This window comes from Capsella rubella, unplaced genomic scaffold, assembly GCF_000375325.1.
Source record: "Capsella rubella cultivar Monte Gargano unplaced genomic scaffold, Caprub1_0 scaffold_8, whole genome shotgun sequence".
NCBI classification, from domain to species: Eukaryota; Viridiplantae; Streptophyta; class Magnoliopsida; order Brassicales; family Brassicaceae; genus Capsella; species Capsella rubella.
In genome coordinates this window covers 11,533,544-11,559,598 of record NW_006238916.1, presented here as the reverse complement: position 1 = coordinate 11,559,598, position 26,055 = coordinate 11,533,544, and the positions used below count along the sequence as shown (strand labels likewise).

Below are 26,055 nucleotides of genomic sequence, written 5' to 3'. Positions count from 1 at the left end.
TTTCAAATTTATTTTCCAAATTTATGAAATTAGAGGTTACATATCTCTCATCGAGACGCCGCATATATATATTTTTTTAAAAAATCAGATATAAACCTTAACAACTCCCTTTGTAAAAATCAAATTTTTCTCTAATATTGAAATCTTTGAAACTTTTGTTATTATGTGAAATGCTTTTTTTCTTTAAACACCAAAGGGAGAAAAACAAAACAATGGAAACCTTTATATTAGGTGGAGAACTGGAACAAGATTTTGGGCTTTAAGCCCACTTAATAGCCGGCCCTGGAAGCAATTACATCACAAACTCCAATTCCTGTTTTGGGCCCAAAAAAATATTCGGATACGGATGCGGTTCGGTTGGGAATACAATCGGGTGTGTGTAACTGAAAAAAAAATTAAATCCAAAATCGAAATTAGGGTTTGGTCGCGTGATTGACTGATTATTATTCTTTTGTTCATCACCTGTGTGAGTCTCTCGATTCCTAAGGTCCAAGTCCATTATACTCTGTGATTTTTGTTTTAATCTCAAAAGCAGAAAGCATATCTTTTGAGTTTTATGGTAAATTTTTAATGTGAACTTGCCTAAGCTTATGGTTTCGATTTTTTGCTAATTGGCTTCTTAGATAATATGCGAATAGAGAATTGTAGATTAATTAAGTGTTCAGCTTGAATGATAAGGTTTTGTTTGAATCGATCGAAGCATATTTATGATTCTTCACTTTGGTTTGAATGTTCAGGAGCAAACTCTCTTGGCATCGACACAGTCTTTTGTTTGGTCGGAAACGAATTCAAGTTTTTTTAAGTTTCTGCCCTGTAAACGGTGCGTTGCTCAACCTGCATAGATGAAAATGTATGTCCCATTGTATCATATGATGTTTCTGCTCTCTCTCTCAATCTAAGTACTCTTTATCTTCAGTTCTGTTTTGTAGCTTGATTCCTTCATTGTCTGTTTTGTCATCAAAATTTGTTGTTGTGGGTGTTGCAGAGTGAAGGCAAATGCAGGAGCACTTACCAATTTCGAGGTGCTTGACTTCCTAAACTCAAGAGGTGCATCAAAGGATACTACTAGAGTTATAGCTCCAATTGCTATATCAGAATACAAGGTTTCTTTTCTCTGTCCTTGCTTAACCTTTGAGGGGATGCTTTTTTAGCTAATTGGAACCATCTTTTTATTAGGTCTATGATTATTTGTTGGAGACTGCTGCTTCCACTCAAACACGAGAGAGCGTTAACAAGTTTGCAGACAAGTGCAAAGATTTCAAAGTCGCAAAAGCTGAGATTCTCAACATCATCAATCTCCGCCCTTCTTCTAAAGTCGATTTGGCACCGGTTTGTGTTTCTTCTTCTTGTTTTTTTTTTTTTTTTTTGTCTGTCTCTGTCTTCACTACCAAATGTCGTGAACATATCTATCGCTGCATTTAACCTTTCATTTGTGTTGTATATAAATATTTGTTAGATTTGTGTATAACATTATCAACTCACTTGTTGTGACTCTCTTGTAGATCATAGAGATGCCCGACAAAGAGAAAGGGGAAACACGAACCATTGACACAGATGGGATATTAGAGCTTGTAAAGGATTTGCTACCGCCTCTGCCTACAACTGATGAAACTTCTGAAGATAATGACGAAGAGGAAACAGAGAACGGTGAACAGTCGTGACATTCAAATGAAGTTTTCGAGTTGTTATTTTTTTTTTTTTTTAGCGTAGCATACATTATGAAACTGAAATTGTACTAAATTAAATTGATTTACAAATTAGAAACCACAGAAATAATTTGTGTACCATATAGATTTGTGTATCTTCAAAGTTCAAACAGTTAGGTCCATGCATTACTTTCGTGATTTACAAAACATAGAGGTACGACCCACAAAAAGTATAGATGAATATATTCTACAATTATACTAAAAAAGAATATTATAGACCTTATTTAAATTATACTTTTCTTGTCGAATATAATTTGAAATCTTCGTTGGATAAGCATAAGGTTTGACATAACAAAATAGGTATCTCTCAAACTTTATGAAAGCACATGTAATCCATTCCATTTTCACTGATATGGTATAAATATTCAAAATCCGTATATATGTGGTTGAGTTGGAGTATATACTAGACATAATCAGAATTTTCGTATACTTAATTCGAATCATGGTGTTGATGAGCGAACATTCAAGAAGAAACACATGGTAAAAAAACAAAATGTGAATACAATACTATTGTTGGTTTGTGATCTCAATATATACTACTATGGGTTCAGTGGTGATCACTGTAAATGAATACTGTTATTGTGTTTGATCAGTTACGTTGGTTTAATTTCTGATATGCTTCCTTTACTACTTGATAATTTGTAAGAATATATATATACTCGATATATCGTTTTACATATATATATATACTCTATTTTCCTAACGTTAGTACATCATCACAATTCTCTCGAGCTTCTTCTACATGTTTACATGTTATACTCCAACGTTGTTTATCATATCCAACAACATAATTCATCGTTAAGACTCGTAATTTTATGATGATATGATGATGTAACGAACAAACAACGAGTGATATAAGCAATGGGAGAAAGATAGGCGAGATAGATATATATATATACTTTTGTTAGCTTTAAAAAGTGGGTCTCGCTAAATAGAGATATAAAAAATGCGCCCAAAGAAACTGTCTTCGTCACGCTTAGCTTATCTTGTTGTGATTTATTCTCTCTTCACACCATTCTCGATGCCCTTTTATTCCTCTTTCCTTTCTTTCTTTTTTTCTCTCTTAGTTTTTAGTTTTGTTCTACTACTTTCCAAAAGAAAATAAAACTTCATGTGAACCAACTATGAAGTATTCTCCCTAGATCCTTACAATCTTCAGTTTCCCACTTGTCTCATTTAGTTACGAAGCTTTCTCTTTAAAAAGTTATTTATATTTTCGGGACATTTAACTATATTATTACATATTGTATGTTATCGTTAGATGATTACAATTATGTAATGTCATCTAAACGCATTCTAGCTATAATCATGCATGGAATTAACTACATATGTTGGTTACTTGGTTTAGTGAGGTTTGTATTCGTTTCAGTCTCATGTTTGATATTAATAAGTTATCAATGCTAGGAATACTCGATAAAAATTCGAATTAATCGAACGTCAAATTCAAAAAAATATAAGAACTTATATTAGTGCATAGTGTGTTATTGTTATATATAGATCTTAGTCGTCATCGTCGTCCTTCACTTTTCAATATTTAATTATAGCACATATATACTAGCATAGCATGTGTTGATGCAATGACAGGTGTATCCGGCGGAATTTTCATTTGAAATCCCACCATCATCAACTCCCCAAATATCTAAGTCATAATATTTTTCTCTTATTTGACGACCACTCCTAGCTAGTATATATTTTACAAATTAAAGAGACAACAAATTTAAAAATAACCTCTTTTCTTCAATGATCATCGGTATAAATTTGAGGTTGATGGAAATACAAACTTTGCTAACAAGATTAATATGAATCGTCAACCACATCAAGCATTTTACAAGCGTAATGCTTACTCAATCTATATAGGAAAAAAAAAAAAAACTGTTAACTAAAAAAGCACTGTTGTTATTTACAGCCATCAAACTTTTTGCCAGCTTCTTTATCATCATCATCGATCAAAACTCTTTAACTCTTTATTTCGAAATCCAATAAATAAGGAAATAATCAAAAGTAGTTTTAAATAATTTACTAATGATTCTGCAGGAAAGTCAGAAAAACAAAACTTGAAATCATCATCATCATCATATTATGGCTGTATAGAGGAAATAGGAAAAGGGACATGTGGCAAGAGAGAATAGATACTTTGCTTGAGAGGAGCGAGCCAGTGGAACCCATTAACCTCTCTAGTCCCCAGTGTCCCACCATAAGTTCTCTCTACTCAAAACTCTCGTCCTCCTAATTCGTTCTTCTTCTTTATCGTAAGTCCCAAAACAAAGACAAAACTTACGATAAAGAAAAAAAAAGAAAGATATTATTCTCTCCTTATCACTTTTGTCTCTCTCTTCTGTTTGTGTGACGATCAAGCCGCTATTTTCTGAACCCCATCCGACGGCTCACCTTGTCCGTTTTAGGTCCTCTCAACCGTTGGATCGATAAAGACGGTTTGGTCAAGTTGACGTAGACCCACCTCCAAAAAGAACAGTGGGTCCGAGGATTTTGGAACCACCGACGCTTTTCTTTTCTCCTCCTCCGCCACATCCTCGATACTAATCTACTACTACACTTATGTAGAGACATTTCTTTATTAATACCAAAATCACTCGAAAATTTAAAGTTTTAAACTTTTATCATGATCATCACACCAAAGTGTGAGGCGTACTCACTTTTCAAAACTCAAAACATTTTTGAAAGATTTTTCTTACTACTTTGTAACTCGAAAACAGAACATTTTTATTCATTAATATTACTTACTCGAAATAGTGAAAAATACATACGCATATATGATACACATGATGAGAATAACCCACTATTACACTATATTATTTCCAAAAATAGAAAATTCAAAGGAAGCTCCGTAGTTCACGCTTTGGTGTCTAGTAAGCAATTAACCTTCTAATAAGTAAACGTGAACCAAACTAATAATTATATATATCCAGTATCTCTATGTATTTCGTGGCTTTTAAATAAGATTACCTGAGTTATCCATGATCAAAATCAATAATTCTACGAAATAATTTGACATGATTTATAGCAGTATTTACAAGATAGTAGTATTAGACTTGAACCAATAAAAAAAAAAAAAGCAAAAATAAATAAGTGTGAACTAATAATATGGTTATTAATAACTTGAGTAAGTAGTAGAAGTAGGTTTGAGTGGAGACAGCAATCCCGAGGAGAAGAAGGGTCCTCTTCTCGCTTCCTTCTTATTCACATCCCCAACCTCTTCCTTCCCCCTCTCATCTCATCTCATCTCATCTCATTTCCCTTCTCCCTTCTCTCTCTCTCTCTCTCTCTCTAGATTTTGCTTGTCTGAAAATTCTCACTCTCCCCAAACCAAACAAGAAAACAAACACACAAAATGGGTCTCACTTCTCTTCAAGTTTGCATGGATTCTGATTGGCTTCAGGTATCTTTCACTCAGACCTCTCCATTGTTTTGTATGAACTGTGTGTGTTTCTTTTCCAAATGAAGACTTCAACCATTTCTCTACCTCTATTCTTTTTGTTAATAATTGTAAAGAATAAATTAATGTTTACTTGTCATGGAAGATCTGTTTGTTTTTTACACGTACTTCGAAGTTGAAAATATTTCCTATTTTTGATATGTGAACTTAAATGTCGTTTTGTTACTTGTAAATACAAATGCAAAAGCAAATATCAATATTGAAACAAATTTAGATCTTACTCATCTTGAACCATCGTTTTTGGCGTGCAAGTGGTGCATTATCATACAACTTCGATTATATATATGCATATAGATCAGTTCCACATTTTGATATGGTTCTGCGAACATTGTGATGTTAGGAAGCTGAGTCATCAGGAGGAAGCATGTTGGACTCTTCGACGACATCTCCATCAGCAGCCGACATACTAGCTGCTTGCAGTACTAGACCACAAGCCTCGGCCGTCGCTGTAGCCGCCGCCGCTCTGATGGACGGCGGAAGGAGGTTGCGTCCACCTCACGACCATCCTCAAAAATGCCCTCGTTGCGAGTCAACACACACTAAGTTCTGTTACTACAATAACTATAGCCTCTCTCAGCCTCGTTACTTCTGCAAGACTTGTCGCCGTTACTGGACCAAAGGCGGCACTCTAAGGAATATTCCAGTTGGTGGTGGTTGCCGGAAAAACAAGAAACCATCTTCCTCTAACTCCTCCTCCTCCACTTCATCAGGCAAAAAGCCATCTAACATCATTACGACTAATACCACCGATCTTATGGCCTTAACGCATTCTCATCAGAACTACCAAAATGCACCTCTAGGATTTTCACATTTTGGCGGGATGATGGGGTCTTACTCAACTCCGGAGCACAGTAACGTTGGTTTCTTGGAGAGCAAGTATGGCGGTTTGCTTTCGCAGAGCCCTAGACCTATTGATTTCCTGGACAGTAAGTTTGATCACATGGGAGTGAATAATGACAACCTGGTCAGGGTTGATCATGGAAGTAACGGAGATCATCATCATCACCATCACAATAATCATCACATGGGTCTGAATCACGGGTTAGGTCTTAACAACAACAACAACAATGGTGGGTTCAATGGGATTTCTCCGGGAAGCAATGGGAATGGAGGTGGTCTCATGGACATCTCAGCATGCCAGAGACTTATGTTATCTAATTATGATCATCAACATTATAACCACCAAGAAGATCATCAAAGGGTAACAACAATAACGGATGTGAAGCCAAATCCGAAGTTGTTATCGCTTGATTGGCAACAAGATCAATGCTACTCCAATGGTGGTGGTAACGGAGGCGTAGGAAAATCTGACGGTGGTGGCTACGGTGGAGGTGGCTATATCAACGGTTTAGGTTCGTCGTGGAATGGTTTGATGAATGGCTATGGATCGTCCACTAAAACAAACTCCTTGGTTTGATAAATTAATCAGAACTTTTTTCTCTTGTCGTCAGTAATGAGTAGTAGTAGTAGTAGTAGTAGTAGATAAGCTATGTACGGGTTTGTTTGCTTTGACAGTCTTAAATCCGTAATTATCATCGCTAGTTACGAAAGTAATCTTGATTAGGGTATTCAGAGAGATATATCGGTTTGTGTGTGTTCGTGTGGTTGAGGTGTAATGTTACTCGATATATATATAATATTTGCTCATTTTACTTTTGATAACTTAGCTCTATACGACTTAATCACAATTAAATACCATGTATGGATTGCTTCTCGTAGGTAATTAGTTTGTATATCACTAAAACAAACTTATTTTCTTATTGTCATAAACTTTCAGATTATATATGCCATTGAAAAAAATATAGAAACTTTCAGATTGGAATGTACCGTAAGAAGAAATTCAAAGATAGAAAGCTAGTGCAGGTACATAAGTCACGAGTCACGACATATAGTAAATATACATCATAAGTTCACTACTCTTGAAAAAGATCTCTAGTGATACAGTTTTAGGTATTTATTCACATCGAGAGTTTTCCAAATCTCAAGATTGAAATGTGTTGATGAACTTAAATAAAAAGAGAAACCTGAATTTTCGGATGATCGATCTATCTTACAAGCAACGCTCTTCGAAAGCTTTTGACGGGTTTTCACCGTCGATCTGCGAATGATGAGGGAAATCAAACGGCATTTCTTCAGGAGAGAGCCAAGCTTCTCTAAAAACTCTCGCGACTTCCTCAAAAACTACTCCATTGCCCTCAGGCGTGAGATGCAATCCATCACTGCTCATAGCCAACAACAACGAGCAAGAACCATTTATAAACAGCAAAGATGATTCAGGAGAGGAGTGTTTTTGAAAACCAACAACAGTTTAAGGTCAGATTTTAGATACAGACCTTAAATACTTGTTCTGCCAATCATTGGTTTCCTGCATCTTAGACCATAAGTTGACACATCGCAGACCGAGTTCCTCCGCTAATGAGACACACTGTTGTGCGTAGATTCCCGTTGTTTCGTTCGTTCTCTCAGGCTCTTTCATAGCTTTCTCACCATAAATTGATCTGATGTAACACAATCACTGGCTCGTTTATAAGATGTATATAAATGTTTTGAGAAACAAAGATGCAGATAAAAATAAAGCCTTACTCTGCATAACTTTGCCGCCCAGCTTCATCAATTGGTGGTGGAGTTATAAGCACAATTAGCATTGTAGGTGAACATTTCTACGAAAGAGAGTCATTAATGTGTTTTTTTAGTCGCAACCATTCACACGAAGGAAGACATTTCAAAGAAACGACAATGCAAGTGAGAGGATCATGGAACCATATCAAAACACCTTTAAATGCTGAACAATTTTTCTGACATTGTCTTTGTACTCTTCCACCGGGACATGTTGCCTATCACTGGTTCGTCCTTTAAGAGCTGCATCGTTTGCACCAAAGAATATAGTTGTAGCGACAGGAGGAGACGAAGAGCCCTAAGCAAAGAGAGAGTAAGAAAACACACTGAGATAGATATAGGCACACCAAAACAACTCCAATGACAATAAGAGTTGCCATTAAAAACGTACATGTCAGATCTAAATCTTTCATACTTGAACAAGTTGTTTCATTTCAGAACACTGATCATCTCAGACACCAGCACATTCGTAGATTAATATCAAAACATTCAGAACTGAATCCAGAGTGCTAAGCAACCTGTTGTGTAATGTAGTTACTTAGAGAAACACATGATCCAGAGAGGTTCGCACAAGTGACAAAAACTCAAGATCTATCAGATTCACACTCAGTCATAATTACAATAAATAAAGCAGATCTTGGAGAAAACCATCCCCATTACTAGCAAATTCGTGTGCAGACCAAATTTTCAATTCAACAATGTAGACTGGAGTGAGAAAAAGCGTACTGACGAGAGGAAAAATGTGATGGAGCAAGAAGAGAGCCCATCGGGTGTTGTAGCCGCCGTAGCCGCGAACCACAATATCAGCCTTGCGAGAGTAAGCGTCGGCAAGAGCAGATCCCCAACCGCCGGATCTGAAAGATTGCGCCGTTATCGAATCGCCGAACAGAACTATCTCCGGCCTCATCTCTCTGTCTCCTTCCGGTTTACTCATCAACCGTTAACAACTACTAGAAAATTCAATCTCTTCGGGCCGACTCATATGGGCCGGACCTTAATATTAGTATTGTGAACGAAAAAGGTGGTAAAAGGACGTACAGTAGATGTAAATAAGAGACAAGGAAGATGTGCAAGAGCATTGAAATGGTGACACTTATCAAAGTTGTCTAAAACAACTAACCAATTTTAATCTTGTTTTAATTTTTAGACACTCATAAATGAGTTCTATTTAAGACACAAATCATAGATATTAGACCAACATTTTAATTAAATTTGATTATTATATTTTAAATTCAATTTTTAAAACACTCTTTAGTTCACCATTGTACATGCTCATAAAGGATTTTTGCACAAGAACGCAATTTCTGTCTTTTCAACACAGATAAAATCATAAAAACACTTTTGCTAAGTGCTAGCGTCGTATAATGATTCATGAATCATGACTCATGCGTATGGTGATTGTCATTTCTTTTTTTACGCCTCAAGTCAAAAAATTAGTGGAGAGCTAGTAAGTTTGAGCAAATAACTTCTTGGTTCTAAAAACACTATATAACATGAAAGTTACCATAACGATTAACAACATCAAATATTATAATGTCCTTAAAACACGCAACATGAAGAAACTTTGCTAATATAATGTCCTATATAACGATCGACATGCATATACATGTATAATTTCTATTTTAAATGTATTATTTCTGTTTGTTGAAAAAAAATGTATAATTTCTATTTTATCTTTTTTTTTTGGGTTTGTTTTTATATATTTGTTTTGCCTATAATTTGCTTATTGTTTGCTTGTTTGCTTATTTTTAGATTTTTCATCATCATTAATTATGCTTATTGTTTTCATCTTCTACAGTACATCTTACCACAATTAATATGCTATAAATATATATTTTATATTTTATAGCATATTAATTGTGGTAAGATGTACTGTAGAAGATGAAAACAATAAGCATAATTAATGATGATGTAAATATATATATTTGAATATAAATATGTATATATATATATATGTTAAAGTTTAGGAGATCATATATTATTGAAATTATAATTCTAATGGAAAACAATATACAAAAAGAAATGGTTAGTTATAATATGTTTTGAACACTATTAAGGATAACTCCATTGGAGGCTTTTAATTGAGTTTATCTTCAATTAAATAAATTAGAAAATGTAAAAAGCAAGAGAGAGAGGTGAGAAACGGTTTCTGGATTTCTCTTATCTGTTTGTTATTGGTTTGTTTATTTAAAAAGAATTAAATTTAAATTATATAACAAAAAGAATATTAAATTAACATTTATGTATAGATGATATATTTATGTTGAGGCTCTGACCGATAAGGCTGGTCTAATGTTCACAAATCACAACAACCCTCATTTAAATTGTTTTTAACTTGTGGAAAAGTGAAATTTAGAAAAGAAAAATAAAAGACTCATTCCACGCAGATCTACACATAAACCACAGCACCTTACTCATCTAGTGGTCAGTTTGTGTTTCAAAATTAGAACATGGTTCCCAAAATAAAAGCAAAAGCTTGTTTCAGGCAGTCGTCACGTTGTTCGGCCAAAACGCATTTGTAGCCTATGCCTATCCATCGAGACAAGTATATATTGCTCTTTACTTATGTAACATTATCAGGTGATTTGATGTGATGCATTGATGTTGAATTCTTAGTTTGGTCTTTGTAGAGTACCTAACATTAGTTATTTAGTTAGGTTAATGGTCGTTTTTATCAAGAGTTAATTTCTGGTTCATGTATAATATTTTTTTTTTACGCAAGCAGTCCAAACTTAAAAAAAAAACATCTCAAGCGGCCCTCTCAGGTTTAACTAGGAGACTTTTATTAATAGTTGCTTCCATTATAAGAGAATTCAAAGAAGATTAATTACCCTCGGCGTTAGAAAAGAATTGTCAAAAATATATAAAAACAGTTAGACGAAGCTAAAGAAATAAAAAACCTAGGGATCATCCTTCAAGCTGGTAAATATGGTTCGAATATGGTGACACGTTGACATATCAAGTGCTTTCTCTAGTGCCTTGAGATCCTCGTGATAGACCGGACACCGATCTACTCCGCCGCTGACGCATAAGCAGTTTATGAGGTCAGAAGATTTCTTGCGACGTCGAGTTTCCTCTTCTACGAGGAGATGCTTTTCATGAAACTCCCCTAAAAGGACGCCGATGAGGAGAAGCAATACAAAGCCGATCACCTGAAGGGCGTTCACCAATTCCTCTGTACTCACCGTCAACCCCATGATCACTCCCTTACTTGGTTCACAAATAATTTTGATTCTAGCTTTTTAGGGTTTCACAAATTCAGATAACCACTCTTTTTTTGTACCATAAAAAAAGATTACCTAATATATTTGGATGCCTTCGAATATATATCCTCTCCGATACTGTTTTGGATTTAGTATCCTAATTAAATTAATTAAATTTCTTGATCAAATTAATAAGATATGACTAGGATCGAATATCTGAATTTGGAAAAATGCCTAAATTCTTTGAGTGGCTTTTTAAATTTGATAAAACCATCTTATATAAATTTGAGAGAAAGATTACACCTAGCCCACTAAGGCTTATCAATTTATATAAATTTGGTACAATAAAGAAGAAACTATATCTAAGAGATAATTAATTTTGTTGCAACTGTTTGCTTAAGAAAACTTGTGCCTTGTGAGTTATGAGATAAAGATTTTGATGATTTTTTTAAAAGACGTGTGTGTGGGGCGGACGAAATTAAAGAAACAAAAGTTCGTTATCTCGATTTTGTGAGCCCTCTGCCAATACTTAGTTGTTTTGTTGTGACTTCCAGCCACTTGAGTACAGCATGCATAAATTCAAGTTCCTCAAAAACTAATTAGTTACTCAAACAAAATAATAATTAGATAATCACAATACATTATATGTTGTAACTCCTAACCATATGAAGAAAAGAAAAAAAAGGCTGTTTCTTTTGTTGTATGTCAATCTTTTTTGAGTTGGGTGAATTTGGATCGAATCCTGTGGCACGTTGATAGACGTAGAATATTGGAGAAATATCTGACATCTTCGTGGCAGAGGCGGCAACAATGAACAACATCTTCATCTCCAAGTTCGATGTCATAATCTTCTTCTTCTTCTTCTTCTTCTTCTTCTTCTTTGTCTTTTTTGTGATAGTGCAAATAAACGATGATGTAGAAAACGAAGAGGGCTTCACCGAAACACATGTAAATCATCACGAGGTTGTACACTGTGATCATGATCGTCTCTTTAATTCCTACAAAATATAAACGATAGTGGTGATATTAATTCAGAACTAATGTCTGGATATGCTCAATAACAGTGGAATATTATAAAAGAAAAATTCACTGCCTGAATTTATTTATATTAGCTAGGGTAACAGCAAATACCCTAGATAGATTCTCTTTGTTAGACCAATTTACTCGGCTAAAACACGTATACGGTATACCCCAACCGGATTAAAATTGCGGTTTGGGTTGGTTAAATCGTGCTGCCCTTATGAATTTCTCTGTTTTGGTATCCGTGTAAACTTGAACCGATCGGTTTGACTTTAAAGAAACGCAAATACAGATGATCGAAGCAAACAAAAACAAAAATCTGTAACAATTAGTGCGTTTGATTCACAAAAAAACTAGGATCCATCGCAACAACAACATCAAAATGCCTTCATTGGCCAAAATCGCAATGAAACCCATCAGATAACACTATAACAGAACAATTCGGAATAACATCAAATCACAAGAAACTCAATTCGTGAACATTTCTAAAGAACCAAGAAACGGGACAAGATCGAAGAAAGAATCTTCTATGGTATCCAAATAAGTAAATAAAGTAACATACAGAGGTTGAGGATGAGAATTTTGATCTTTACCAGAGAAAATGCAAAACCTCTTCGGAGAAGAAACTGATCGGAGCGTGAGAGAGAGAGAAGCAAAATGAAACAAAGAGCATTTACACGTACGCTCAGAAAGAAACTGAAACGGCAATTCAGAAAGCGAGAGAGAGAGAAGCCAGAAGCAAACAAAGAGCGCGAAGAAGAAGAAGAAGAAGAAGAAGAAGAAGAAGAGTAGTATAACTAACTTTTTCAGCTTATTATATAACTCCCACAATGGGCTTGGGCCTCGGCCTCAGCTGCATTTTCAGTTTTCAGTTTTTTTTTGGCTGAAATAAAATATATATAGCCAATAGCCCAATACTAATAAACTTGATTCTACTCTAACCAAAAAAAAAAAAATTTACTAATAAACTTGATGCGAAATAGTATAGTATATGGATGGATACTGTGAAAATTGAATAAAAATAAATATATCGAACCGGATAAAACGATAGCGGTTGGGTTGGTTATCTTGGCCTATTCTAAACTTCTGGTTTGTTCTCCGTATTCAACTAAACTTGAACCGATCGGTTCGACTTGATTGTTGGTTTTGACTTATTTATAAATCCACCGAACTATTATTATTATTAAAAAGAAAGAGAGGGAGAGAAAAAAAGATTTCGAAAGCAAATTTGACAAAATCTTGAAGATATGCAAAATCTCTCGATTTCATTCATATTTTTTTTTCCCTCTTTTTATTTTATTTCTTTCTAACTTATCATATGGTATATATATCACCCAACCAGAGCTCCATTTGTTTTCACATCATCATATCTTTCTCTTCCCATTATTCTTCCAAATCCTCCAATTTTATTACAAAACATTGTCTCATTCTTCGATCCAAATATTTTAATTCAATGGCCGAAGTTTTGCTACCGAGGAAGATGGATATTACCAACGATCCTTCAAAGTTTGGATCACCGGATCTTCTTCATGTTCTTGCCGTCGACGACAGTCACGTTGATCGGAAATTCATCGAGCGTTTGCTCAGAGTCTCTTCTTGCAAAGGTAAAACACACATATCCCTTTTTCAAGAACTCATCCTTTTATAAAATATTCTATTTAAATTTTGACATGTTAACTGAATAAAAACCTCTGTTTTTTTGTGTGTTCTTCAGTAACTGTTGTGGATAGTGCGACAAGAGCTCTCCAATACCTTGGATTGGATGTTGAGGAAAAACCCCTCGGCTTTGAGGTAAATCATTCTTCCCAAGAGAATACGATACTATGCCGTAGCTCACAAGCAAGTGACTTAATTGGTGATTTTTGCTTTGTTTTGTTTTCAGGATTTGAAGGTTAACTTAATTATGACGGATTATTCGATGCCCGGTATGACTGGATATGAGCTCTTGAAGAAGATCAAAGTAAGCAAAAAAAAAAAAAAAAAAACATATAACATTCCCCACTGGTTTCGATTAGTCAATCGAGTTTTTGAGTTAAGACTTCACAATATTACATGCTTATCTAATCCTTTTATGGTAATTTTTTCTCACAGGAATCATCAGCTTTTAGAGAAGTACCGGTGGTGATCATGTCCTCGGAGAACATTTTGCCTCGTATTGATAGGTAATAATACTATCTTCCTGATCGATCTTAATGATGTTATTAGTCAAACTGTAGTAAATTTGGTGCATATTTATCTTTGTATGGAAGTCTTGGTTGATAAAAATAAAAAAAAGATTAGATGCCAAAGTAAAAAGATTAGACTCATATGGTTGAAAAGTTGATTTCTATAAAACATTTTTGGTGGTGATTGCATAGTTTATTCAAAAGATGAGATTTGGTGATCTCTTTTGGGTCCCAAGATGATTTTTTGTATATAAAGATGTTTGTAACCAGCAAAATCTCTACTTTGGGATTTGATTCTGTTTTTGGTGATGTGATATTATACAATAATAAATAGTGATCTTTTGCTTGCCTAATCTTTTTGGTAGGGTATTGTGAAAGCCACCTCACATACTTTTGCATATTAGGAAACCTCTATAGGTCAGATTTAATATGTAGAAAAAAAAAAAGGAATATGTTTTGTGTGTACACACAATGGACAACTCAATTATGACCTGGCCATATTATGATTGTTTGCTACATACACTACAAAAACAAAAAATACTTATTGATCCAAAGCTATCAACTTTATTGAGATTGGAGTTTACTCAATCTGATTTTTCTTTCTTTTTTTTGTCATTCAGATGTCTTGAAGAAGGGGCTGAAGATTTCTTACTGAAGCCGGTAAAACTCTCGGATGTAAGAAGATTAAGAGATTCTCTAATGAAAGTTGAAGATTTGTCTTTCACAAAGAGTACTCAGAAGAGAGAGCTAGAAACCGAGAATGCCTACTCTTTTGATTCACCTGTTCAATCACAGCCCAAACGTGCAAAGATATGAGCTTTCCGATACAAATTCCATGACTGGATCTTACAAAAAGCTTTTACTATATAGAAGCCTCAAGACTCACTGCACTTGAGCCTACACTGAGGATTTCACTCCAGCTTAATGACCCTTATAATTTCCAGCCCCTATGGCTCTTTTTGATGATTAGATTCAATGGGTTAATTCATAATGTAGTAATGTAAATGGTATAGAGAGGAGTCAAACTATATTTTATTCGTTAGATCAATCTTAGCTTTTTTTCCTTACAAGAGAGACTTGTAAGCTGGTTTAATGGAAGTTATTAAGAAGAAGCCTCACTCTATGTGAATAAAATGATTTGTTGGATAATCTCATAACCAAGCACAAGTTTCCTATAATAATCAAGTCCAACGGATAATGAGAGTTGATCTCTGGTGAATGGTGATTGTAAAAAGCTAGCTATGGTGATGACTGAAGTAAAACTCATAAAGAAGATACACCACTTTAACAAAATAACTCTTAAACTTTGAACGATGTTTTGACAACGGAATAATAAACGCATACAAAACAGCTTAAAAATATTATAGATTTGGAATTTGAATAGAGAGAACATAGCTATCATTATTGAAACTATCTAAATGTATTTGAATTTTCTGTACCACCTTTTATGTATTCACACATCACACTCTACATCATCACCACAGTGTTTCAGACTTAGAACCATAGATGACATAGAAAACAAAGCTCAAGTTCTCGAGTGCCCAAAAGACAACACTATACCCACATTATCTTCTAAGCTAGAAGAACTAGAGAGTCAAAAGACTGATGATACAGAGCAATGGAACAGAACATCGTTTGTGAAAACCGAACCTCTCCATTTAAAACTTGCAAAACATGCTAGACGAACGAGCCAGCCGAATTGTTAGACCACCACCTTGGATACTAGTCTCAGCCTTGACTGCATTCCGCTCATAAGGTTTCCTGCACCCTGGACAACGCCCATCTCCATCACAAATAGTCTTGTGGCAAAACAGACAGAGCCGGAATCCGCAAGGACAAGGCAGGAAATTCGAATCCGTTAAATCCAAGTCTTCGTAGCAGATGGGACAAGAAGATGGGATCGCCACAGAGCTAAAACGCTTGTCCAATTCCGGAAAACTAAGCTGCTTAGCCAAATTAGGTAACCCCTGTGGGCGAAGGTCATCATCTGGCCTCCAAGCTCTATTACTCTTCTGCTTCCTTGATGACATTCTCAAGCAATCCTGCTTTGCATCTTTAACACCCACAGCACCTGATGCATCACTAACTGAATCGCCCACATTAGAAGCTGATTGTCCAACACTCTCTTGCTCTTTCACAGACTCACGAAGGTGATGCGCTTTCTCATTCTCTTCCTCAGCCGCTAATGCATCAGCAACAGCCTCCCAATCATCCACACAGCCATCATCATCATCGTCATCCTCTGCATTATCCTCCTCTGTTATGTTACCAGAGCAAAAGCCACTGCTGCTACTACTACTCCTGCTACTCCTCCCACTGTAATTAGTGCTTATATCTGTACCTCCCATAGAGCTATTAGAAGGTGACTCCATGAAACTCTCACGGTGAAGATTATTCCCACCGTTACTGTCCTCTTCTCTACGCACCCCATCTAAATTCTCCAGTGGTTGGTTATCTCTCCGATCAGGCTTTTCACTGCGATTAACACTCCTCTCATCTTTACCTCCCTTATTGCTCACCGCAACTAACAATAGTAGAATCAAAACACAGAATCAATACATAGACCAAAATCTAACCAAACCAAAAGAGACAAAACACTCACAATTGAAACAGACAGAGAAGATGAAGTTTTAGAATAATCATTTACCTTGAGAAAGCCATTGCTCACGACGGAGACCAAGCTTGTTCTGCTTTATCTTAGCAGACTTATTGTTCTGCAAAACACAATGCAAATAACTAACAAATTTGAATCAATTTTGGATAGAAAGGGCTGATATTTTAAGGAAGAAACGAAAGAGATGTAGAAGATAACGTTACCCTCTTCTTCTTCCCGACATCTCTCGTGGTGCTAGGAGCCGCAGTAGCAGAAGCGTTGGTGATCGAATCTGAAATCATGATTCTCTGCTTGTGAATCCTGGCGAGTATAATTGCACAGTGGTAGGGGTTATGTATATAAAAATGAAGAATTTGAAATCGAAGATGAAGATTCTCAAAAACCCTAATTCAGATTTGGTCGCTTGAGACTCGAGAGAGAGATTTTTTATTTTTATGTTTTTTCTTTTTCTTAATTTAATTAAAATCAAAGAGAAGAGAGAGAGAGAGATAATATAAAGGGATAACGGAAACTCCTCATCTCCGCTCGCTCGGACAATTTCGTTCGATGCCAAAGTTACTATATTACCCTCATTTATTCGTGTGGAATATTCTGTAAGTCGGTGAGTGCGCACGTGCGATGTAAACGATGTCGTATTTAAGAGGTAAATAATAAAATATGGAAAATAGGGACATAGGTTTACCTTTTTGGTGTTCTCAAAAGATCTGTGATGAAACTTTTATTTTTGGGATGTTGCCTATATGCAATTTGCAAACTTGTAATCTCAAAGGCTATGTGAATGATCCTTTCTTCTTCGTTCAGAGATTTTTTTAAAATGTGCGATGAACAAATTTTCTTGTTAAACAATCGCAAAATAGAATAGTTCTTTGTTAGAAGTTTATCGCTCGTTTTATAATATTTTTTTCGAGTTATGGTATTAGTAATGGATTACATGTTGAATAGTTTAGTAATAGTAAATGACATAAATATTTTTTGGTCAACAAATTTGACATTAGTCATATTTTTTAATACATAAAATATTAGGAAACTTGATACATTACATAATTATTTAATTAAGAAAAGTGAAAGAAAATCGAGAAATTGAAAGAAGAAATAAAATCCTTTGGATCTTATTCTTCAGTTATTATTAAGTTAAATAGCAAAAAAAAAAAGAGAGATAAAGAGCTAATTCTTCTACCACAATCAAATGGGTTTTTCTTCCTTTACAATTTGATTGGGAAAAAACATCAATACAAAGAGAAATCAAATGATCAAAAAGTCAAAAGTAAAAAGATAAAGATAAAAAAAAAAATAGAAGTGGTTTAGCTTGTAGATTCTGATATGCTTTGAAGAGAAGGCTGCCAAGCTCTTACTTTATTGGCAGCTCCTCCTGTTGTGTTCATCCCTCTCTGCTTTTCATGAATCCTTCTCTGTTAATCAAGAAACCTCTAACTCTGTCATTTTCTTTGTAACACTCCATTGATGCAGAGCAATTGTGGTCATCATATACGTACCTGAGTGTCTTTGTCAGAAGCAGATTCAGATCTTAGGGTTAGTGGGTTAATCTCCTCTTCTGAGACAGAAAACTCTCCATGGATCTTCTTCATCTTTTCAGATTTCTTGGCTCTTAATCCTTTCATCACCTCTAGTAATTAAGAAAATAATACTTACTTTATAATCAAGAAGTGTGAAGCAGAACAAATATAACCCTTACAATAAAAGCTTTTTAATCATGATTTGTAATTGAACGCGTGGAGGAACTGAGTAAAGCCCTAAGAAATTAGGTTTTTGTTTCTTGTTGTTGACTTCAAAACTGAAACATGTTCTGTGTGATAGTTATTCAAGAGAGTGAGTGATATTTATATTAATACCTTCGGAAGAGATGAGCCTATAGACATGGCCGAGTAAGAGGTTATCAGAAGGACGTAGAAGTTTGATACGAGTGACGCGGAGAGAACCACCGTGAGGCACGGCGGAGGAAAGGAGGAGAGCTACGTGGTGACCGGGATGAGACTTGATCACTTCACTCGCGGTGACTGTACAGTAAAATCTCACCGATTTACCGTCTGGTCGTTGAATCACCGTAGTGGCCGCCTCCGCCGCTTGACAGTTCCCCATTTCTCTCTCTCTCTCACGGCGGAGAAAAGTAGGAGAGAGGAGGAGAAGTGAGCGTAGGTAGAGAATAGGAGAGGGTCGTCTATACTGATTGAATAGCTTCTTACGTATTCCCCCTATATATATAATACTCTTTTCTCATTTTTATTTATTTCTATAGACTTAAGTATATGATAAGTTTTTCATGTTATTATTATTATTTTTCATTCATTTTTGTCATCAATTATTACTCAATTTTTAATGAAATAAAAAAGGTAGTACGAATGAGGTGGTAATTGTATCTGAGTATCTCTAAAATATTCGATCGATACTTAGATGGAAGAGTCTCTAAATAGAATAATGATCGTAATTAATTGCTAAATTGATTATTATGTTTTGTGACTGTCCGTACAGAGCACCCCCCAAGTGTTTTGCTTGGCTGGAATCTTTTCAAGAAAAAATAAAAGTAGATTCCAAGTAAGCTTTTTAATTCATTCTGTAAAGCCTTTGATACTACAAATCTGTTAACCATTAAAACTCTTGTATACTGTATATGCTGCTATCATCATTTACCTTTGGAGAGTAATTACTAATGGTAACTATTTAAGAATATAAACAACTAAATCTGCATAAATCACTATTTATATATACATGTAATCATATAGGAAAGTCTATATACAGTAGTCTCTACTGCATACATCTAAAAGTTAAAGTATCCATCAAATTATTAATTGGACCACAAATTTAATTTCCTTCTTTTTATATTCTGTGTTTGGCTTCTTCTTTTTTTATCATAGTAATGTTTAAAATAACTATTATAGCTAACATTGTAAAAACACATTATAAAATGTGGCCACTGTTTATAATTTATAACTTGAATATTTTTTTCTATCCAATTGCTTTAAAAGTTTAATCACATAAGTTATGGTTTTCTTTTATAAGTAAGAAATTGCTGCCAGAGAAATAGAACACCATTTGAATTTAGATGTGGTGTATAATATTCACAGTGGACATGGTGTTTAATATACAATATTTTTTGCTAAACAACTTAATATACAATATAATTATTAAAATATAGTTGTATCATTCAGAAATGCAAATTTAATACGAAAAAGATATATACAGTATGCTATAGAAATATTTTGTTTTGTCAACTAAATAAAGCAACTTTTTTTTTTATAAATCTTATTTGTTTCAAAGTAATGATGAGGTTTTTTGGTGGAAATTAAAATAAAGAAAATGACAACCAAAAATGAAGTAATAATATTCCCCTCGTGCAATCAACCCTATTCACATGCTTACTGTACACTTTATCTCGATCTCCTGAAAGCCTGTGTCGTATTAAAACTTTAATTATTGAAACATTGCTAATTAATTACGGCATTTATCGATCGATCAGCCTTACAAAACAAAAGTAATCTTAACTTTTTGCTCGTCCATTAATTTTAAAGATAACATACAAAAGTTGCCTTAATGTCTCTCTATTTTATTTTATTTAACACAGAGAACAAACACCTCACGCAAGAGTGAAAGGTCGCCCTATTTTCTTAATCCTGTGCTCTTAAATAATTTTATTCACCAAATTTTCTTTTAAACTTTTTTAAAATCAAGACTTTTGAGGCAGAAACAGATCAAAGCAAAATTCAGCTAAGGAATTGTTTAGAAACTAATCAAAATCACAAAAGTAGTGTTCCCTCGGATTTACAAAGACAAAAGCATTAGAGAGAGAGAGAGAGAGAGTAAACAACAATGCTCTTAAGATTCATCATACTTGTAAATAAGACTATAGAAATGTGAGAGATATTTAAATTTTCCAAAGTTATCAAAAGAACCAAAACACAGAGGCTAAAAAACTCAAGGCTTAAGTTTTCACCACTTTTGCTTCCTGTTATATCTTTGCTCTTCTCTTCCCTTTTAGACAGATGGGAAATACTTGTTGAGATTGAAAGGCAGAGAGTAGAATTCTTCACTTCTTGTATCACCTTTGAAAGATCTAAACTTGTCCCACCAATGCTTTCCTCGGTCTTTCCTTATCGAAGAGTCTTTCTTGTGCAATGTGTTGTCCAAGAAGAAAGCGACGCTGCCAGCAACAAAAGGCTCTGAGGAGAACGGGACATTCACCATATCGTTGAACTGTCAAATTATGTAAAAGAGAATAAGAGTTTCATTAGCTCAGGCCATGCTAAACTCAGATTTTTTTGCTGTTGGATCGAAAGATGGGTGGATATTTAGGCTTTAGAATATTATCCTACCAAAAACCAATTTCAATGGAAAGAGTACAGTGAGTTTGTTACTACATACCCAACGAGCCCCAGTGTGGACTGGACCATATCCTTTGATTGCAGTGTACTCATTGAAGTATTGAGGGATGGACAAGCCAAGGAAGACAGAGAAGCCTAAGATGAACTTGGTCCTGAAGCTGTTTAAGTTGCAGAACTGAAGAAAACTCAAACCTCCAGCTCCTACGTACGCGAAGAAGAGACAGTATAAAGCAGCAATGATGGGTGCAGGAATTGAAGCGAACACAGCTCCAAATTTTCCTGCATTAGTGTGATGGATCATCAGTACAGAATAAATTTCAAACAAAAGATTCTTCTTTCAATTTGTAGTAACAGATTAGAATTGAAGCTAACCGAGAATAGAGAAGAAAATCATGAAGCCTGCAGCTATCTGGACAACCCTTCGACTGCCAACTCGTGTCAAGGCCAATAATCCCGCATTTTCTCTGCAGGATAGAGTGAGAAAACCAAATGTCATACCAAAACAACTAGAAAAAATAATCAAATCAGATCATTTATCATCTCTGAGATGCTTACACAGAGACAGAGGAACCAGCTCCAGTACCAAACAACCCTGATATCAGAATTGCAACTCCCTACAAAACATAGCATAAACACATCAGAACTCTGTCAATATAAACTCAGCACCATTATCACTTCCAAGTGTAGATGAGTTACCTGCCAGCCAATACCGCGGCTAAGAATAGATGGTGGCAACATCGTTGCACTTGCGTATCTCGAGACAGAGATAAAAGCACCGGTTGACTTTAAAGAGCAGCCAGACACAAAGAAACAAGAATGAATAAACAGAATAACAGAGCATAATCATTATACTATGAAAGATTTAAACATGAAGAAGATAATTACAGACCTCAACTAGAGCAACAAAAGAAGCCATCATCATTGCAAAAGCTTCTCCAGCATCAAATGACGGGGCACCCCACTGGAAAGGCCATGGGACTCTTATCCTGAGTAAACAAACTAATGTTAACACCAAATCCAATGAAATTACATTTTAGAATCACATTTATCTTTTGATACTCTAATTCTTCATGCTCTTTTGTTCTGTTTAAACTGCAAAATTCTAGTGGAAATGTTTTATTAGAGCTGCGTTGTAACCACTTACCATGGGGCAGCACCTATAATTCCAGCACGATCTGTCCGGCAACTTGTTTGTGTAGTTCGTGCAGCACCATTGTAAGCCCCACCAACGGTTAGAAGATGAGCATAGATCCACACAATCACCACCGCAAATATCACAGCAAATCGGTCAAACACATTTTTCCCTGATTTGATCACATGAGGTAGGTACTGCAACAGGAAACATGAACACAAGAAATCAGGTAACCGTAATAATTGTAACTTTAATTCCGGGAGTTAGTCAGGTTTAATCTATTAGTAAGTTAAGAAAGCTTACCTGTGAAACGAATACTAGAATAAGAAGCTCAGGCAGTCCAATCTCTATGCATTTAGCAACCTGAAAAGTAAAAGGGATATCAACAACAGAAGAAATAAAGAGTTTCTGGTCTGTTCCTAAGTGGACATTAAACTGTTGGATACATAGTTTTTCAGCGAATCTAAGAGTAGACTTACCCCCGGGAAACCAAACTCATACAGCCCAAAACCAACGAGACCCACCAGAGGAACAGCTGAAATAGGACTTAAGAACCTGAAAACGATATAGAAAAGAAATTTACATCGCCTAGTCATTAATGTAGTAATGCTGAAGACATGTCTGAGAAATCTAATGCTGTGCGAGCAAATCAAATGTCTGAGAGCATATATTCCTCTGAGACTAACCTAACAACATTACGCCAGAGACCACTGAAACCAAGAATCATCTGCAGGGTAGAAGCAACAATCAAGGCGCCTTGGGTTGCCCGCATTATCCTCTCAAAGCGCTAAACAAAGCAAAAAACATATTCTTTGTTGTTATAACAGCACCAAGGGACATAGAGATGAAATCAAACATGATATAAATAAAGGATAAACGAGGAAGAAAACAAATCATACATCAATAGGGTCAGAGGTATCACTGAATCTGCCAGCGAGGATGATGGATATAGTTGTAGGTACGAATGTGTAGGAAGCTCCAATAACAGCAGGCAATCTAGTCCCGAAAAGAGTTTGGAGCAATGTGTTGATGCCAGCAACAAAGAGAATAGTCTGGATCACCTTTGCCTTCTCTTCCTGGAAATGAAAAACACATAAGGAAATCAAAATAAATATCAGTCACAGACACAGACACCAATGAATCAGTCTTGTACATTATTAGAAACTATAAGTAAAGCCTTGATGAGGCCTTACATATCCACCTCCCATCTGGGGAACAAGAGCGGTAGGTATGAGGACTGTTGTGCCAAGCATGACAAGGTAATGTTGAAATCCAAGAAGAATAGCTTCAGCTGGAAACACAACAAACTATGTAAGTATTTATGGAAACTATACAATTCCAAATCAACTCAATGCAAACCAACCTAAACTTGAAGAATTGGGATTCGGAGTTTAAAATCTCACCAAATGAGCTTAAAACAGGTCTAGATGTATGATTGAACGATGAAAGAAGTTATAATACCAACATTGCTTAAAACTGGAGAGATTAAACTTTAGTATAGAAGAAAAACAAATCAAACGAGAATCGAAGAAGGCTTCTAAACAAGAGTGGGTCGAGACATTGCTCAACGGGTTATTACCGAATAAAGTGAAAAGAAAAAAAAAGAGAGAAACCTAAGATTATAGAGACGGACACCGACAAAGAAATCGGCAGAACCTCAAAAGTAACAAGGAATAAAGAAGAAAGAGAAGAAGGAGATTACGCCAAGGGGGAGGACTGGTGATGCAGTAAGAAATGTTGGGAAGTTGATCTTTAGGAGGATGAGGTTGAGGTTCATCTTGTTTGGGTGCTGGAGCTCCACCCCCTGCCATGATTCTCTTTTATCTCACTCTCTCTCTATCAGCAAAAACACACACAAACACAAATGATTATTGCCAAACAAGATAGTATGATGAAGAAACAATGAACAGAGAGTTAGAAACAAATTTAAAAAAAAGCCCCCCAGATCGGGGAATCTAGCTGCAATGTGTATGCAAAGCACAAATCAGTGCAAAGAAAAAAAAGAATTGACAAATCGGAAGAAAAAATAAAGAAGAAGGGTGATAACTCACATCAGTGGCAGCTTCTGGGAAAGAGAGGAAGAAGACGAACGAAGCAAAAAAAAATAAAAAAGAGAGAGGAGGAATTGCGAGTAACACAGCAAGCGAGAGAGAAAGAGAAAGAGAGAGAGAGTGTGTGTGTGTGTGAGAGAGAGGTTTAGGTACAAAAGGTAAAGCCACACATACACAGACAGAGAGAGAGAGGGAGTAAAGTTTATTTATTTTTGTTGGCTGCAAAACTCGAGGGGGTTAAAAGTAAACAAAATTAAATTTGGAGTCAATATTTTTGAAGAAAGAAACATACTACACAGGACAGTATGTAAATGGGGACAAATATTGTTGTTAGTGCAATTAATCATATAAGTTTGTATGTACTCTCTTATTTATGCAATTACTTAATGAACCAATTTCTAACCATTTACGCGCTTCTTTGTTTTCGTAATGGTGTTTTCTTTATTAGATTGTAGTATAATTCAATTAATAGAATATGAATAGGTGAGAGTATACAATATAGTATTCTTTAGGGGTCAAATAGTAATAATGGATTGTGCGATCAGAAGCAATGAATCAATTGGAAAGAGCGGTGGTTAAAAATAGCGCCGATTTGAATTTTTATATTTATAAAATCATAGTAATAAAAATTGAGAGAAGTAATAAATGATTAATTAATTAGGAAAGAAAAAAAAAAAGAAAGGTGGAAAGGGATGTGAACAAAGGAAGAGACGAGAGGAATCTTTTTTCCTCCTTTAAAGCAATATTTGCATTTTTTCGAAAAGTCATCCTACTAGTCTCTTTTTTTCCTCATATTAATAAGTAAAGTTTGTTAAAAAAGTAAAGTTTTTACTTACTAACCTATCTTGAAAACAAACAAAAACAAAAAAAAATAATTCAAGTGAGATTTGTTCATTTCAGTAAACCTTTCAATAAATCTCTTGTTGAAAAACTTGTCAAACTAGTGTAGCTCACTTTTTTATTTATTTTATTGTTTCAAAAACAAAGTCCCAAGTGTCGGGGTTAATTGTGGTTACAAAAGAATTAACAACTATTTTCTTACTTTATCTATTTACGATTTCTCTCAAATACGGTTTTTTTGGGTGGTGATTGTGACTATGATGCTGTAAAGTAGATTATTAGATATTCGATAATAATAAATTCCTTGTGATTTGTATTGACAAGGATGATTATTCTTTCTTCATATGCATCATTTTGAAATTTGAACTCATCCATCTCTCTTTTGGTTTTTAATATTACGAGAATCTTTATTGTTAATACTTTTTAGTATAGTATTGTCCAAATCGTATACGTACGCATACAAAAAAAAAGCTTAGGGATAAAACGATCAAACAAAACACAGAAAATAAAAAAGATAAATGTCACGTCTCACTTTTTTTGTTTATTTTTGCTTCTAGTCCCGTGATCCATACATAAAAACAATCTATACTACACAAACAATTTATAAAGATGCTTTTAACGTTAAAAAGATTTTTATTTGTTATCGCATTTAGTGGGACACTGTATATCAGTATATATATATATATATATATATATATATATATATATTATATTCATTCTATAGTGGCCTGATGATATGACTCCAAGATTTAATCCCCGCAATTCTTTTGTATTAGGATAAGATCATTTCATTAAGATAAATAACAAAGCTATTTAGTTACTATTCAGATTTCAGAGATTAAATAATACGTTGAGTCATGTTTTGGGGTTCTTATTTGACGTTTTTGTCAAACAAAAAAAAAACCAGTGATGCATCGTTT

The 26,055-nt window shown here is 34.9% G+C and overlaps 7 protein-coding genes across 13 annotated transcripts; 3 read left to right on the top strand and 4 right to left on the bottom strand.

Annotated features, from left to right (window-relative positions):
* The first annotated feature begins 304 nt into the window (after positions 1–304).
* On the top strand, positions 305–1,835 carry LOC17875922. 5 transcript variants are annotated; one of them, XM_006281215.2, is made up of 5 exons: positions 305–466; positions 738–850; positions 986–1,103; positions 1,177–1,329; positions 1,503–1,835. In XM_006281215.2, exons 2-5 carry the CDS (start codon positions 843–845, stop codon positions 1,659–1,661), a joined length of 438 nt encoding a protein of 145 aa, XP_006281277.1. In that variant the 5' UTR covers positions 305–466; positions 738–842; the 3' UTR covers positions 1,662–1,835. The 5 variants fall into 5 exon arrangements, with proteins under 5 accessions (XP_006281277.1, XP_023644150.1, XP_023644148.1 ...); XM_023788382.1 differs by having other exon boundaries at positions 305–487; XM_023788380.1 differs by having other exon boundaries at positions 465–559; positions 738–820.
* Positions 1,836–4,972: 3,137 nt separating this feature from the next.
* LOC17875631 (dof zinc finger protein DOF5.6) lies at positions 4,973–6,822 on the top strand. The gene is made up of 2 exons (XM_006280588.2): positions 4,973–5,103; positions 5,501–6,822. The coding sequence occupies exons 1-2, from the start codon at positions 5,056–5,058 to the stop codon at positions 6,575–6,577; spliced, it is 1,125 nt and encodes a 374-aa protein (XP_006280650.1). The 5' UTR covers positions 4,973–5,055; the 3' UTR covers positions 6,578–6,822.
* A 154-nt stretch (positions 6,823–6,976) lies between these two features.
* On the bottom strand, positions 6,977–8,722 carry LOC17876532 (GDSL esterase/lipase At5g62930). The gene is made up of 5 exons (XM_006279618.2): positions 8,507–8,722; positions 7,934–8,074; positions 7,744–7,820; positions 7,494–7,658; positions 6,977–7,379 (listed from the first exon to the last, which is right to left on the bottom strand). The coding sequence occupies exons 1-5, from the start codon at positions 8,708–8,710 to the stop codon at positions 7,211–7,213; spliced, it is 756 nt and encodes a 251-aa protein (XP_006279680.1). The 5' UTR covers positions 8,711–8,722; the 3' UTR covers positions 6,977–7,210.
* A 4,561-nt stretch (positions 8,723–13,283) lies between these two features.
* Positions 13,284–15,321, top strand: LOC17875502 (two-component response regulator ARR6). The gene is made up of 5 exons (XM_006280965.2): positions 13,284–13,603; positions 13,714–13,790; positions 13,882–13,959; positions 14,091–14,161; positions 14,785–15,321. Exons 1-5 carry the CDS (start codon positions 13,318–13,320, stop codon positions 14,978–14,980), a joined length of 708 nt encoding a protein of 235 aa, XP_006281027.1. The 5' UTR covers positions 13,284–13,317; the 3' UTR covers positions 14,981–15,321.
* A 173-nt stretch (positions 15,322–15,494) lies between these two features.
* LOC17877066 lies at positions 15,495–17,234 on the bottom strand. Its single transcript, XM_006280714.2, has 3 exons — positions 16,982–17,234; positions 16,812–16,878; positions 15,495–16,688 (listed from the first exon to the last, which is right to left on the bottom strand). Exons 1-3 carry the CDS (start codon positions 17,057–17,059, stop codon positions 15,823–15,825), a joined length of 1,011 nt encoding a protein of 336 aa, XP_006280776.1. The 5' UTR covers positions 17,060–17,234; the 3' UTR covers positions 15,495–15,822.
* Positions 17,235–17,858: 624 nt separating this feature from the next.
* LOC17875854 lies at positions 17,859–18,971 on the bottom strand. The gene is made up of 3 exons (XM_006281093.2): positions 18,629–18,971; positions 18,272–18,402; positions 17,859–18,187 (listed from the first exon to the last, which is right to left on the bottom strand). Exons 1-3 carry the CDS (start codon positions 18,873–18,875, stop codon positions 18,080–18,082), a joined length of 486 nt encoding a protein of 161 aa, XP_006281155.2. The 5' UTR covers positions 18,876–18,971; the 3' UTR covers positions 17,859–18,079.
* A 1,513-nt stretch (positions 18,972–20,484) lies between these two features.
* LOC17875349 (nucleobase-ascorbate transporter 6) lies at positions 20,485–24,421 on the bottom strand. Of its 3 annotated transcripts, XM_023777818.1 has the most exons (14): positions 24,296–24,419; positions 23,947–24,080; positions 23,438–23,535; positions 23,144–23,320; positions 22,931–23,031; positions 22,724–22,799; positions 22,548–22,607; positions 22,257–22,441; positions 22,002–22,098; positions 21,809–21,895; positions 21,668–21,726; positions 21,485–21,576; positions 21,153–21,391; positions 20,485–20,984 (listed from the first exon to the last, which is right to left on the bottom strand). In XM_023777818.1, the coding sequence occupies exons 2-14, from the start codon at positions 24,053–24,055 to the stop codon at positions 20,766–20,768; spliced, it is 1,599 nt and encodes a 532-aa protein (XP_023633586.1). In that variant the 5' UTR covers positions 24,056–24,080; positions 24,296–24,419; the 3' UTR covers positions 20,485–20,765. The 3 variants fall into 3 exon arrangements, with proteins under 3 accessions (XP_023633586.1, XP_023633587.1, XP_023633588.1); XM_023777819.1 differs by lacking the exon at positions 24,296–24,419 and having other exon boundaries at positions 23,947–24,265; XM_023777820.1 differs by lacking the exons at positions 20,485–20,984; positions 21,153–21,391 and having other exon boundaries at positions 21,480–21,576; positions 24,296–24,421.
* Positions 24,422–26,055: the final 1,634 nt, after the last annotated feature.